Raw genomic sequence first — 15,584 nt, forward strand, 5'->3', positions numbered from 1 at the left:
GTAGATTGTCATATGGCTTATTTACAGTATCCTGAGTTTTGAATAACTCTCCTCCCACATTTCTTTTATTCATTCTCTTCCCCTGACCTTGCTTAGGCCATTCCACCCACAGTAATCTGTTTGTCCACTTGCATAACTGTTTTGTAATTCTTTTTTTTAAAATTAATTTATTTATTTTATTGAGAGCAACAGACACAGAGAGAAAGACAGGTAGAGAGAGAGAATGGGAGCGCCAGGGCTTCCAGCCTCTGCAAATGAACTCCAGATGCATGCGCCCCCTTGTGCATCTGGCTAACGTGGGACCTGGGGAACCGAGCCTCGAACTGGGGTCCTTAGGCTTCACAGGCAAGCACTTAACTGCTAAGCCATCTCTCCAGCCCTGTTTTGGAATTCTTGATCAGACACTTATAATTCCGTTTACTGTGCTATGGCAAGTGCAGATATGGTCATAGCAAGTAATATTCAATGATACCAACAGGAAGCCACTTTCTCAGGTGACTTTAAAAAAAAAATAAGGTTAACCTGGTACAGATATGGTCATAACAAATAATATTTCTATGATATCAACAGGAGATCGTTTTTCTTGTTTTTTTTTTTTTTTTTTTTTTTTAAAGGAACATTAAGGAGAACCTGGTACCAGTACAAAGGTGAAGGAGACAGACACAGAGAACACCCACTCCTACCAAACCAGATGTCTTGAGACACAGAGGCTCCCAATACCTCATCACTGAAGTAGACCTAAAACCATCCCAACATGGCTCAGGGAAATTTGTAGAAGAGGGGGCAAAAAGATTGTTAGAGACACGTGTTGGGACATTATGCACAGAGACATTGTTTCTTACCCATAACTGAGGACCACCCTACAATATCCATATTCACCAACAAGGAGGGTCCCTGCAGAGGTGGGAGGACAGGTATGAGGCTAATGATGTTACCAACATGGCTGTATACACACTGTGTACATAACTAATGATGAGTTTAAAAAAAAACTACAAGAGAAACATTAACATTTTATCATTCAAGTCAATTTATACCATTTCATAGTGTTATATTCAGTAATCATGGAAACACTTCCATAATTTTGATATTTAGAGAATTGAATTTGAAATTAAAGCAATAAGAAATAACATTCTTTCATTAGGAACGAAGAGAGATACATTAGTAGATTTAGTCTTCCCATCTCATTTATTTAAAAAATGCACAAAATTTTATGAAAGAAATTTGCACATTCTTTGTTAAATATTTACACATATACTTCTATTAGCATTGCTTAGAGCAGAGAATAGAGTGGACAAATAAAGAGATTTTTTTTTAAAGGCAATGACTGACATAGAAATACAGAGAAGTGCGACCAACATTCTGAGCCTGCATATCATTGGATCAAGGGTTATTTTTAGCTTTTATCTAAGAAGTTTTTTCTTTTCCACTTCTCTTATCTATGGCTGTATACACTGTGTACTTAGCATGCATTGCTACTTTAATGAATTGAGATAAATAAAAGGTACTAGAGCATTGACAGCTATCCTCAGATCCATCAGTGCTAGCAGAGAAAATAAATCTTTAAAGAAAAATGAGATAGAACTTTCAACATGAAAATAATACCTAAAAATATAAATTCCAACTTCTGCATAGGTGAAAATACAGCAATGATAGAATACAAACATATCAGTATAAAATAAGAATGGGTCTATTAATAATGTAATACAGATAACTATATAAACATTAAGATACTAACATAGCAATTTCTTGTTTCCTGAATAAAAATGCATGTCACAAAAGAAATGAAAATAAATATATATGATAACTCACATTTCTTAGAACCTTAAACATGCAAAAATGGAAGGAGGAATGGGGAGAGGAGAGAGAGAAAGATAGAGTGGGAGAGAAGATTTAGTGTCTCCTTTTGATATCCTTCCTTCTGAATTATTTTATGTTCAAATACCATGCAAACCCAAAATTTTCAGGGCAATTTGAAGCAACCATGGGTAAATTGAAGCTTTCTTTTGGAGTCCTTATCCATTCATTTTGTTTAGATCACAGATATAATTGCATGAAACTATGTCAAATTAACCCACATAGATACTGAGGATACCAACTAAAGAAAATTATGATATATTTGTTTATGCACAGCTTGAATTTACCTCTAGTTCCAAAATTCACTGTTTTCTCTGAACCCTACATTTCCTATTGTGATATGACTTTTTGGAAAATAGTCAGTATATGCTTTCATCTTTCCTAAGAGATGACTTGTTAAAAAAAAATAAAATAAATTTGATATAGTTAGCTAATGAATTTGCTTCCTGGATAGTTAAAATTCTGTCTGTTTGTCTATGTGTGTGCATGTAGATGTATATGTCCACATGTATGTGTCTGACTGAGGGTGAGACCATGCCTCAATAAGGGTATGGAGACATTGTGGGTTAATCCTCATTTTTCCACCTCATTTGAGGCAGAGTTCCTCACCATATAAACAAGATGGTATAAATATTTATATTTAGTGTTTGTTTGCAGTGTCTAGAGGCCCTGGAGTGTCCATTTTATCTCTCTATATCTGCCTTTCTCTCTCTCATCAAATAAATAAATAAATAAATCTTTATTATATATATATTATATATATATATGATATATTTTTTAATTCAGAAAATTTGGTTAGAGACATGGCTTAGCAGTTAAGGCACTTACTGTGAAGCCTAAAGACCCAGGTTCAACTCCTCAGATCCCACATAATGCAGATGCACATGTACGTGCATGCATCTAGAGTTCATTTCCAGCAGCTAGTGGTCCTGGCATACCCATTTTTTTCTCTCTCTCCATAATAATATATAAATGAATAAAATAAAAAATGTAAAAGCATTGAGTTTTAACTGGCCTTCTTCAGTTTTAATAGCCAGAATATTCTCTAGCACATAATAGTTGTAATATTTTTTCAACTGCCAATTGAGTATCATATTACTTATTAGCCCCAAAGGTTTGTCATAAGACAATAACTCTAAGAATCTAATTTAACATTTTAACTCTAACCACTAGATAACTATATGTTTCTGGTGGTGAGTGATCAAAAACAGAAATGTGGAGGATTTTTGGTCAGTGTAATCTAAAAATAGTTTCAGTGAGAGATCTTGTCTCAAGGACATAAGGACACACACGTGTGAACATACCACAGACACATACACCCGCACACACATGCACACATGCATACATACACACACATCAAAACACACCAAAATTACATGTTTAAGGTGACAAATATTTTAGACTATCATAAACAACAGTTTCACGATAGTTAGCTTTATTTTGTAAAAGGAAATTTGACGCTTAAAGCACTCTATTAAAACCAAGAGTCATCCTATATGCAACTAAGCTGAAATCTATTCCAGGTTTGTCTCTTTATAAACTTCATGTGATTTTTAACTGAACTGACTAATATCACCTTGAGGAGCATTCATCTATTGAATTGGCCTGTGGTGGGCTCTGAAACTCCAATTTTTGAAAGCATTTCAAGGAAGAATACCATGCTGCATAGAAATAACTACAATGGCACAATTTTCCATGAGATATGCCTTTGAAAAGGATAACCCCCACAAATTTGTTGTCTCAAGGTCTGTTCACACCTGTAGCATTTTTCTTTCTCAAGGGGCAACTAAGCCTGCTGATCAAATCTTCAATTACTGGAGCATTGCTTATTGCTAACAGTCCTGTGGTTAATGAGAAATGGTTTATCCACAAGATAAAACAGAAATAGACTAGCTGTCATGTAAGACTGCTCACTAATACTTCTCTTTAGGATTATGGGACTTAGCTTATCTCCTGTCTGCACAGCTCTTTCCAGCTCTAGTGCTCTCTCTCTCACTTTCTCTCTCTCCCATATCTGTCTTTGTCTCCTTTCTCTATCCCTTCTTCTGTTTATTATTTTCAGAAATGTTTGTGATTCATGTGTATTCTCATTCAAATACTCATTCTAAACATTATCAAGGTAAGAAGCGCTGTGTATAGAAGCAATCCTTGACTCTGATCTTTTATTTATTTTTTTCAATGTTTTCATTTTATCTCACCCAGATGTCAATCACTACTATAGTATCCTGTGATCAGGGGATAGATGCTGCCCTTCTCAGGTAGTCAAAAAATAAAACTTTCATTTGCATAGCTGGTAAAGATTTCTCACTACAGAGGTACTTCCCAAAATAACTAAGGGATAATATGGAGGAAATAAATAAAATTATTTAAAATAGCAGTATTTTTTCAGAGGGCTTGTTATTCTAAGAATTTACTCAAAATTATCAAATAGCTGATCTATGATACCCATGTCAGAAATGGCTCAAATGGTTTGTCTCCAGTAGCTATCTATTTTCCTAGGATGCATTTTGCTAAATACTGTATGCCAGACAGATTTATGAGTTCTGGTGACAGAGCATAATGGACTAATAAAACAAATCTAAGGATTTTATATCATATTTAAAGGTTCTCACTAGAACTGACATAGTGAACTTGTACAAAATGTATTATTAACCTACACATGTGAATGGCCCCCATAGGTTTGTGAATTGCATTTTAAAATGTTAAATTGAGTGCAATTAATCACAACCAGCCTGAGAAAAGGCTCTCTAAATGATTTAAGTCACTATTTATAAGAGAAATTTGCCTCAAATTCTTAACCTTTTTGAGAGATATAAGAAAGCAACTCCTCTATAAAGTCAACATATATTGCCCATAAAATAGATAAGAGAGGAAATTTTCTTATAAACTTAGAAAACAATTTAGTAGGAACAGTTGTTTTTTATTAATCTTCTGCTCTCTAATGGCTGAGACCATCCCAGGGCTATTTAAATATTATTTAATTTGTCTTCTAAACACATGGATGAGTTCAGGGCATACCTTTATTTTTTCCCCACGAATCAACCATATCTGTATTTGCCTTATTGGTTTGGATCAAGAATAGCTTAAATAATAAATATATTTTTTAAGTTACTTTAAGTTGGTAATTTAAATGGTTTTAGACATAGATAAAATGAAGTATTAGTACTACTTGCAATGAAAGTATACATATATTGACTAACTCAAATATTATTTCAAATTTAATATTAATGAAAACTGAGTTTGAATATAATTTATAACTGGATTAATATGCAATATTATTTTATATATATATGCCACCATACACAGATAAGTCATAGCTTAAACACATGGATTACATGAAAAAGTGACGATTATTAATGTGAATGACATGAATTCAGGATATAAATATTGTGGTCATATATGATGATAGCATTATAGGGCAAATTAATTTTATAATACAAGAAATTAGTATTAAGTAAATAAAGGTTAACTGCCATAGTATTGAAATTTTTAGTTGGGTTTTACTATGTAATTCCTTTTTTAATTTTTGGTCTATATAAGTTGTGAAAAGATATGTCTGATAATCTCATTTCATTTAAATAAAGAAATCCTGGTAAAACAACTTAAAATCACAATGTTAAATATGAAGATAGTGTAGATCGCTCAGTTTAAAAATGCTTGCTTTGCAAGCATGAGGACCTGAGTCAGATACCCAGAACTCAAACATTTCTTTAAAAAAAATACAGGGGCTGAAGAGATGGCTTAGCAGTTAAGCGCTTGCCTGTGAAGCCTAAGGACCCCAGTTCGAGGCCCGATTCCCCAGGACCCATATTAGCCAGATGCACAAGGGAGCACGCGCATCTATAGTTTGTTTGCAGTGGCGGGAGGCCCTGGTGCACCCATTCTCTCCCTCTCTCTCTCTCTCTCTCTCTCTCTCTCTCTCTCTCTCTCTCCCGCGCTGTATCTATCTACCTCTTTCTCTGTCTGTCACTCTCAAATATATATATATATATATGAACAACAAAAAGAAAATCTGTCTCAAAATAAGGTGAACTCAGTCTAAGCAACAAAAACCAAGGCTGATACCTGGCCATCATAAACATGTGCATGTACATCTCCACCCCCAACACATGTATCCTTATGTATGTGTATATATATATATATATATATATATATATATATATATATATATATATATCCACACACACACACACACACACACACAGATAGATACTGTGATTCCCAGAACACTTGTTAAATGTATCATATACTATTAGAACAATAATGTATTCCATTCTGGGCGTGGTGGTGCCCGCTTTTAATCCCAGGACTAGGGAGGCAGAGGTAGGATCACCATTAGTTTGAGACCACCCTGAGACTGCATAGAAAATTTCAAGTCAGCCTGCGCTATAGTGAGACTCTACCTTGGAAAACCAAAAAACAGAAAAGAAACTGACTATTCCATTTAGAAGAAGCATATATTTTAACCAGGTTACTAAATACACTTATACAATATACACTGATTGTCTTGCTGTGGAAATAATGCCATTTCATAATAGAAGTATATTACAAATGTAAAAATAATGATTTATATTAAAATTATATAGTATAAATAATGGAGAAAGTTTACCAGTGTTTTCGTAGGTAAGAAATATATGAATGCATATTGATAAAATATTATAATGCAGACTGGCCCAAATAATGATAACATATACTTTTTCAAAAATATTTTGAATGAGAAATATAGAATCTATGAACAATTCTATCTCAGAATAGTGTATAAGATTTCATGCTTAAATGCAAATGACTTATTAAAACTTTCTTTAAATCATGGAAAAGAAATTCACATAATAGAATACTTTTGTGCAGCTATTAATAAATCTCAATGAAAAATGTGATAGAAAATTTTGATAAATACTTTATGTCACTATGCCTGAGCATTATTTTTCATACTTCCCATGCAGCAGTGATTATCTTGGATGGAGATAAACCAATAATAAGGATTGGAAATGGGCATCATAACTTTCTCTTGATATGAAGTTTCTTGTACTTATTTGAATATAATATCAGTATATTAATAAAATAATTGATGTCAGCTTAAAATAGTCATATAGTCAATTTGCCACAATGGCCATTTTACCATAAGCTGTGTCTATAAAGGTATTGAATATCAGAAAAATTTAGGCTTAAATTCACCTGTGATATGTAGAATGATAGCTCCTGAAATATTTTCATGTCCTAATACCTGAATCCTGAAATCATGTTAATAGAAATAGAGAATTAATTTTCTAAATAGAATTATAATTTGTTAGCTTGCCTAAAGTAGGGTAGCTGTCCCAAATTATCTGAGTGGATGTTACCTAGTCACCTGGGTGATTCAAAACAGGAGAAAGAGAGATAAGTATAAATCAGAATGGTGCAATTGAATAAAGTTTGTACTGCCTCTTGTCCACTTTGAAGGAGGAAGAGAACTATTGTAGTAGACAGCCTCCAGGTTACTGAGATGAACTTCCAAACCAAGCACAGTTATAAAGGAAAGGATATTAACACTTAACATTTCCAGGGGAATCTCCAAAGTGGCAGAAGAAGCTGGCCTGCTTTTACAGGTCCAAGCAGAGAAAGACAGAAACCAAACAACCCAACACCACACCATATATAAACACACTCCAGGAACTCCAGGCACTTTGCATATCTTTAGACTGGAATTGCAAATCCTCCACCACACCTTAGAGTTGGACCCTAAGATCCACTTTGACACCTCCTCCAGCCAGGTGGCTTTAGATCCAAACTGCAAGCTAATAAAACACTGAATATATTCGGGGACATTTATTCAAAATACCACATTCCACTCCTGGTCCTCAGTAGATTCAAAACTATCTCACATTGTAAACTGTCTTCAGTCCAGTTTCAAAGGTCCCAACAGGCTTTACCAACTTAAGACAGTTTCAAAGTCCCAAGTCTCATCTGAGTTTTAAGATTGTCTCTTAGCTGTGAGTCCTGTAAAATCAAACAAGTTATATACTGGCGACATATCACGGCACAGAGTAAGCATTTTCAACTTCTGTAAGGCATAACAGGGCGATACAAGAGCAATGCAAACTCAAAAACCATCAAGCAATAGTCAAACTTCTACAGTTCAAGTCCAATATAACCAGTGACTGGCAATCTCTGGATTTTCCAGGACTAGTTCCATCCCTATCCAACAGACTCCTTGGTACCCCTTGCACAGTCCTGGTATATCCAGAACATCTTTGGGTCTCCATGTAAACCACAGTTCATCTTCCAAAGATTCTTCCACCCTATTCATGAGGGTCATCACACCCTGCCTATATGATGTGTTTCAACTGTAGCTCTTGATATTATGTGCTTTTCATGAATGCTCCATGCATTTTTCATGTTTCTGAAACCAGTAATGCCAGGTGTTTAAGACAGAACAATATCCTTTTTTATTTAATTTTTTGATTTTTCGAGGTAGGGTCTCACTCCAGCCCAGGCTGACCTGGAATTCACTATGGAGTCTCAAGCTGGCCTTGAACTCACGGCAATCCTTCTACCTCTACCTCCCAAGTGCTGGGATTAAAGGCATGCACCACCACGCCCAGCTTCAAAACAATATTCTTAATCCAAGGAAGAAATTAATCTTAAACTTGAAGACCAGGTTCCTTCTCCAGTCAACTCTTTTCCAAAAGAATTTACTATTTTTTAAATTTTTATTTATTTATTTGAGAGTGACAGAGAGTGAAAGAGGAAGAGAGAGAGAGAGGAGAGTGGGCACACCAGAGCTTCTAGCCACTCTAAATGAACTCCAGACATGTGTGTCCCCTTGTGCATCTGGCTAACATGGGTCCTGGTGAGTCGAGCCTTGAACCAGGGTCCTTTGGCTTCACAGGAAAGGGCTTACTAAACCATCTCTCCAGCACGTGAATTTGCATTTCTATCATAGTCTTTCTTCAGGCATCCTGTCCATTGTTTTAATGTAAAGCAATTGGGCCATCTTCCATAGGATTGGTAATGTGTTGATAATAGTAGCTTCAAGGGCTAATGGAATATAAGAGCTAGAAAAGAAATAGATTCTCTCACAAAATTTTCAGGAAGGAACATAGTCCCACTGACACGTAAATTTCTTCTGATGAAAGCCACATCAGACTTCTGACCTACTTAAGTGTTAAAAAAGAAAAAAAGTTGCCAGTTGTAGTGACACACACCTTTAATCCCAGCACTTGAGAGGCAGTGTTAGTAGGATTACCCTGACTTTGAGGCCACCCTGAGATTCCATATGAATTCCAAGACAGCCTGGCCTAGAGTGAAATCCTACCTCAAATAAACCAAAATAAAAAACAAACAAACAAACAAACAAACAATCAAAAATTGTTATAGCAGAAATTGAATATAAACATAAAGTAGTATAGATATAGACCCTTATAGGGCCACTAGCTGTATAGATCCTAACATTACTTTATTTATTGTATTTTTATGTATCCTATTGTATTATTATTATCTTATTTATTTCTTGCTTCAGGGTTAGCAAACTCCTCAATGATAATAGTAATGTTAATTTCTATGCGACTCAGAAGTTAAGCAAAGGAAGGGCCAAAGGAGAAGCTTTTACTTATTCTAGGCCAAAACCCTTATATGATATGTCAAGTTATGCTATTTTGGAAATATGACTTTCTACTATTGTCAAGATAAATTGTTCATTAAGCTTTTTAAAAAATATATTATATTTTTTGTGCATATGTGTATGGTGTTCATGCATGATACATGCATGTTAGTATATGTGTGGGTGTACATGTGCATGTGGAATCATTTGTACATATGTGTGCACTTGCAGGTGGAGGACACAGATCAATATCAAGTGTCTTCCTCTATCATTATACACCTTATTTTGAGATAGGGTCTCTCACTGAGCCTAGTCCTCACGGATTCAGCTAGGCAAACTAAGCACCTAGCCCTGGGTGTCCTATCTCTGCTTCTTCAGGCATGCACCACCACACCCAGCATTTTAGGTGGGTGCTGGGGGTGCAAACTCAGGCCTTCAAGCATGCATGAGCAACACTTTACCCACTGAGCTATCACCCCTGCCCCTAGTATACTTCTTAACTTATAGCATCCTATAATAATAACATAATTAAACAATAAAACACTATACTTCATATATGCTGAATTATTTCATTTTTGAATAATAATATCAACGGGATATCTATATTGGGACACATCCATCCCAGGTCTTATCCTTTTCTTGAGTAATTGTGCTAAAGGCCATAGATCCTTTCAGTACTCTCCCTGAGGTCACATTTTATGTGATCATAGAAGTGAATATCCTTGTTTGTGTGCAGAAGTATGTGCAAACATGTGTCAACATCAAAACTGATCAATTACATTCACAAAACATAAATATATCCAATATCTTGTTGAAAAATCAAATGTTTTCTATACAGCTAGGCCACTTTCTAGTGAAGACATCTGGAATTTATCCTGAGACAAAATTTCTACTGCTGATTGGAAACTTAAGTTTCCAAGAATTAAATGATAGTCAATTCCAAAATTAATGTAAACACACACACACACACACACACACACACACACACACACACACACACATCCATTTCTTTAGGCAATCTGCCATGCTAAAGCCATGGATCTAAGGTTTTTAGCTCTTGTAATTTCTTTATCTGAAAAAGATATTTCATGTTCCCTCAGTGAATAAAACAATATCAATATGAGGAGCAAATGGTCTTAAAAGTTCTAGTTTGGTCTAGGTTATGTTTTCTGGGAGTCTACACTTAAGTATATTTTGATAAAATAACCAGAAATATGTGTCATTTATAACAAATTATACATCACCCTGAATATTTCATGCTTTTCCTCCCATTAATTTTCATGTTTTGTAGCATTTCTCTCCCTAAAAATGCAAATTTAACAAATAGAAACTTTCCATCTCCTGTGTGGCCTCAAATGTAATATTCTGACCTGAATAAATTAATAATGCTGCAAAGTAAAGTGACCTAGAAATATAGCCAATCTTATCAGCATTCATTTTTGAGAAAGTCTAATTACTCAAATAATTGTATGGAGTGTTGCTTACTTTAATAACTTTAAAAATAAAAAGACATAAATTTCTTACTATATATGCCTCATGTCCTATAAAACCTGATGGAATTTTATGACCTATTTGCATTCATTCAATTTATCAGGAAACAAAATTCAATATAATATTTTACATTTGTATATAACTTGTAGTTTTGTTTTATAACCATAAAAACATAAGCTTTATGCAAAACATAATTTTGTATGGATTTATTTACTTTTTTAGATAATTAAGCATTTCTGTATGTAGATTGTAATTAAGCTTGGAGGATTCATAAAAAGAAAAACTTGAGAACCAATTCATTGTACTGAAATCAAAGTATGCTGAATGAACAAACCTACATTATCTTAAAATGTTTTTGGAATTTTGGTTGTATTGGAATTTACTGTGGAATCAAATGCCTTTAAAGAAGTTTTGCCATCTGAATCGTTCTCTTTTCTTCACATTTAATCCCATGACATGCATAAGGGGATCCTCAGGAAAATGTGATAGTATTACTAAAATAATAAGCACATAATTTTAGTAAAATTGAACAAATTACTAGTTTTTGTTCTAATCCTAGAACCTGTTTTAGCCTGCTAGAAGACTCCTTGACAAAAAGGATTCCATTCATCCTTAATTTTCACAGATGCCTTCTGCATATTGTGACTCAATTGTTGGTTTTCACGGTTGTCTGTGAATATATGCTAGAATGGATGCGTAATTCTATTTGCCATTCAATCCTAGTTTGACTTCTTGTGCTCTTAAACATAGTATATGTAGGCCAGATGGTAATCATGTAATACAGGAAGGCCCAAATATCAGAATTCCACACATTGGAAAGTAGCCTGAAGCCTAGAGAAGTAATATGTTTGGAAAAACGTCAGACGTAATGATATTGGTAAAGTGATTGTGGGACTGAACCAGTTGCTGACTTGTTCAAAATACATATGCCAATTACTCTGATTTTATCATTTCATAAACAAACCCAAACTAAGATATCATAACATACAACTTAAATATGGACAATTATTTTGTGTCATTTAGAAATAAAACTATAAAGAGAATTCATCATTGGGAAAAATCAAAATCTTTGGAAACTATAAGTATATAAACTAAAAAGAAGGGCTCTTGAAGAGTTTTATTAAAATCAGATAAAAGGAAGACAGGAAGGAAAGGAAGGGATGGAAGGGAAGAGGGGAGAAAAAGATGTAGGGAAGGAAGGAGAGGAAGAAGGAAAGAGGGAAGGAAAGAAGGGGAGTGGGAGGGAGGGAAGGCAGGAAGGCGAGCAGGAAGGAAGGAAGGAAAAGAAGAAGGAAGGAAGGAATGGAGGGATGAAAGAAGGGAGGGAGGGAGGGAGGGAATTCAACCTAATAACTAGATATATACTGTATTATGGACTAACACTAAACATTGTCAACTCTATTTTATGAATGAATATAAAATAACCACAATATTTTCCACCAAATGTTTGATCACTCAAAGTTGAGCTTAATAAATTATTGAAAGGGGAAGACTCTTCATTGACTCATAAAGTAGGGACATTATGGAAGGATATTCATGGAGTTTTTACAGATGCAGATGGGTATTTGTAATAATGGTCTGCATAGCTTAAGGTGAGAATTGATTAAACAGATAGTAATTATGACAGTTTTTATTATTTTGATGGAATGCAAGGTCAAAATGACTTGCAAAACTTTTGAGCTTAAGCAGTCATAATTTAAATTAAATGCCCCTTATAAACTCGTGAGTTTTGAATGTTCAGTTCCTAACTATTGACAACTAGTGACATGGGGCCTTGTTGGAGGAGATATGTTGCTCTGGGTGGACTTTGAGGTTTATCTGCCCCCAGCCTGCCTTATTAGTTGACTCTTTCTCCTGCCACTGTTTGCCATCTGCAGTGGCAAGGAGATGATGTCCAGCTTCTGTTCTACCATCTTTCCCCTGCCATCATGGAGCTTCCCCTCCATATCATAAGCCAAATAAACAAATTTCCACCAATCAGCTACTTTTGACCAGATTCTCTGTGCCAGCAAAGAGAAATGTAATGGCAAGCTACAGTGTATTTTTTCTTATCTCTTTTCTCAAAAGGACTTCATCAGCCATCACAGAAAATTAGGTCCAGTCACAGTGCAACTTGACATAGAGGATTCTATTTTATTGCCAGCTCTTAGATGACATTTTATTAATTAGTTTGGAAACAGATATGAATTAGGGAGTAATAAATTAGTTTGCATACATGCAGCTTAAAAATTCTTGTTTGAATACCTCCCTAAATGTAAAGATTAACTCTCTTTGAATTTTTGCCCTGATACTTATCAACTGTCACCTTTATTATATTACTAATTTATCCCTTTTTATCATTTGTACAATGTGGTTAAAATAAATTATATTATTATATATTATATAAAAATATATATTATATATTATAATAATAAACTATATATATGAAGTAAATTTAATGGCATAGCATAGAGTAGAGCAGAGAATAGGTCTATTATTATTCATGCTCTTAAATGATTTTCAAGATGTTGTTTGTATTTCTTCTAATTAAATAGATGTCATTGCCAGTGTGAAAGAATGTGTAAAGGTTAAGAAATAGAGATACATAATTTATTTCTGTTAGTGATGATATTAAATTAGTAGTTGTACCAGTAGGTCATGAAAGGGAAATCAATCTTATAGAATATAAGGGCATACAGCAGAATATGTCATCAATTAAAATAGCCTTAAATATGAAACAAAGAATGGACTTCTCCCGCAGGCGTGGGGAGTTCTGGGGCGCGGCGGTCCGCATGGGCCTGGTGCCGCAGTGGGCACGGGGTCCTGGGTCCGCAGAGTTTGGCCCCGGCCACCGGCCCGCCTGGCTGACCCGAAACCCTTTGGCCATCCCTTGGCAGGTCCCAGCTGGCTGTTAACTGGATCTGGATCCTTTTGCGTACTGCCGGTAACACCTAGCATGTGTCTGTTCCGCGTAGATTACATTGTGACAATGGCCAAGAACAAATTGAGAGGGCAGAAGTCCAGAAATGTATTTCACATAGCCAGTCAAAAAAACTTCAAGGCTAAAAACAAAGCAAAAACAGTTACCTCTAATCTCAAGAAGATAAACATTGTGAATGAGGAGAAAATTAACAGAATGAATACAGCTTTTGTAGACATTCAGAAGGAACTTGCAAACTTCTCAAAAGGCCTTTCTCTTGAACCTCTGCAGAAAGAGCTGATTCCTCCAAAGAACCATGAAAATGAATCAGCTAATGTTGACGAAGCTGCCAGATTAATGGCACAGCTATAATGCAGTGATAGCATCCAAATTTCCCCAAAAGATCAATAAATTATGTTTTATACAAAAAAAAAATGAAACAAAGACTTGTTTAAATGACCTCAGAGAGGAATCGCCAACTATGCAGAGATATCTGCTTCGAGAAAGGTCAAGAAAATGGTAGGCCTTCTCTTTCTTTATACTAGTTTTCAGGCATTTTTTCCTCTTATACTAACCCAAGCACTGTGAATGCTATTGTCAGAAGGAATAGCAGGATCATTGACCAGTTTGGGACTACTAGGACTTCAAAGACATTAGGATTCTCTTATCCATCTAATCTGGAATTGGATGTTTCTTTTTTTATTTTTTTAAAACTGCTGTGTATAGCTAGGTCTTGATTTAATCCTTAAGAATAAACATTAGATTGTAAATAATGTAAATAAGTATAAAATATTAGGTTCTATTCTGGATGGACTAACCAGTGACTTTAGCAGGTCCTTGTTTGTTATTGGATTATTGTATCTACAGTGCTGAAATAGATGACCACTGAAATAAGAGGAGCTATGCAGAAATTCGGAACAAACATTTAGTCTTTTCAACCAATGATTATTGTATTTTACAGGAGATACTGACTTTGAAACTATTAAGACAAGTATAACCATTGAATAAATCCATGTGGGATCTTAGAAGGAATAGGGTGGATTTCACAAGGGGTGTGTGTGTATGTGTGTGTGTGTGTGTGTGTGTGTGTGTGTTTGAGGGGCTATGAAGATCAAAGAATTCTTCAAAGATGTGATAACATGCAATCATTAGTTAAAATGTTCTGAAATGTATGCAGATTTGTAAATGTGTGGTAATTTTTTCACATGCGCAAATAGTTGGCCTGTGGTATTTTGAATCTATGTCTGCAAATAGACTCCGGTGTTATTAAAACTGAGTTTGTAGTAGACACCTGCAAGAGGGGGGAGGGGCGTGTCTCTGAGGGGCTGATCTTAATCCAGCCTAAAGGTTAGTATGCCAAGTGCTTCAGCTCTGCCTTGGGTTCCCAGGGGGTGCTTGCTTGGGCTGCTGGTGACGCTTTTTCTCTATATATGGATTTGATAAAGGGAGCCAGCTTCTTCTGTCATTATGGAAATCTACTGGATCTGTAAGATTGAAATAAATCCCCTTCCTCCCATAAACTGAGTCTGATTTGGACATTTATCCCAGTAGCATGGAGCTATAACATGGATCATATTTATGACAAACTAATTTACATGCACTCTTTAAGACTTTCTGAGACTGGCACAATCAAAATTAGAATTCCTATATCTGAATTAAAATGTAGCTTAACAATTAGAAAGTATGAATTTCTGCTAAGAATGTTTAGTCATATGTCAAAAAAAATTGGCTTTGGCCTCTGCAACGTGGTTCAGGATAGAT

General features: G+C 35.1%; 2 protein-coding genes across 3 annotated transcripts in view; both read left to right on the forward strand.

Moving 5' to 3' along the window:
* Window positions 1–15,584, forward strand: part of Dmd (dystrophin) — a 2,157,654-nt gene that overhangs the window by 525,688 nt on the left and 1,616,382 nt on the right. The window lies entirely within an intron of this gene.
* On the forward strand, window positions 13,893–14,251 carry LOC101610737 (ribosomal biogenesis factor-like). Of its 2 annotated transcripts, XM_045140974.1 has the most exons (2): window positions 13,893–14,015; window positions 14,121–14,251. In XM_045140974.1, the coding sequence occupies exons 1-2, from the start codon at window positions 13,893–13,895 to the stop codon at window positions 14,193–14,195; spliced, it is 198 nt and encodes a 65-aa protein (XP_044996909.1). In that variant the 3' UTR covers window positions 14,196–14,251. The 2 variants fall into 2 exon arrangements, with proteins under 2 accessions (XP_044996909.1, XP_012805368.2); XM_012949914.2 differs by having other exon boundaries at window positions 13,893–14,251.

Source organism: Jaculus jaculus, chromosome X, assembly GCF_020740685.1.
Source record: "Jaculus jaculus isolate mJacJac1 chromosome X, mJacJac1.mat.Y.cur, whole genome shotgun sequence".
Classification (NCBI taxonomy): Eukaryota; Metazoa; Chordata; class Mammalia; order Rodentia; family Dipodidae; genus Jaculus; species Jaculus jaculus.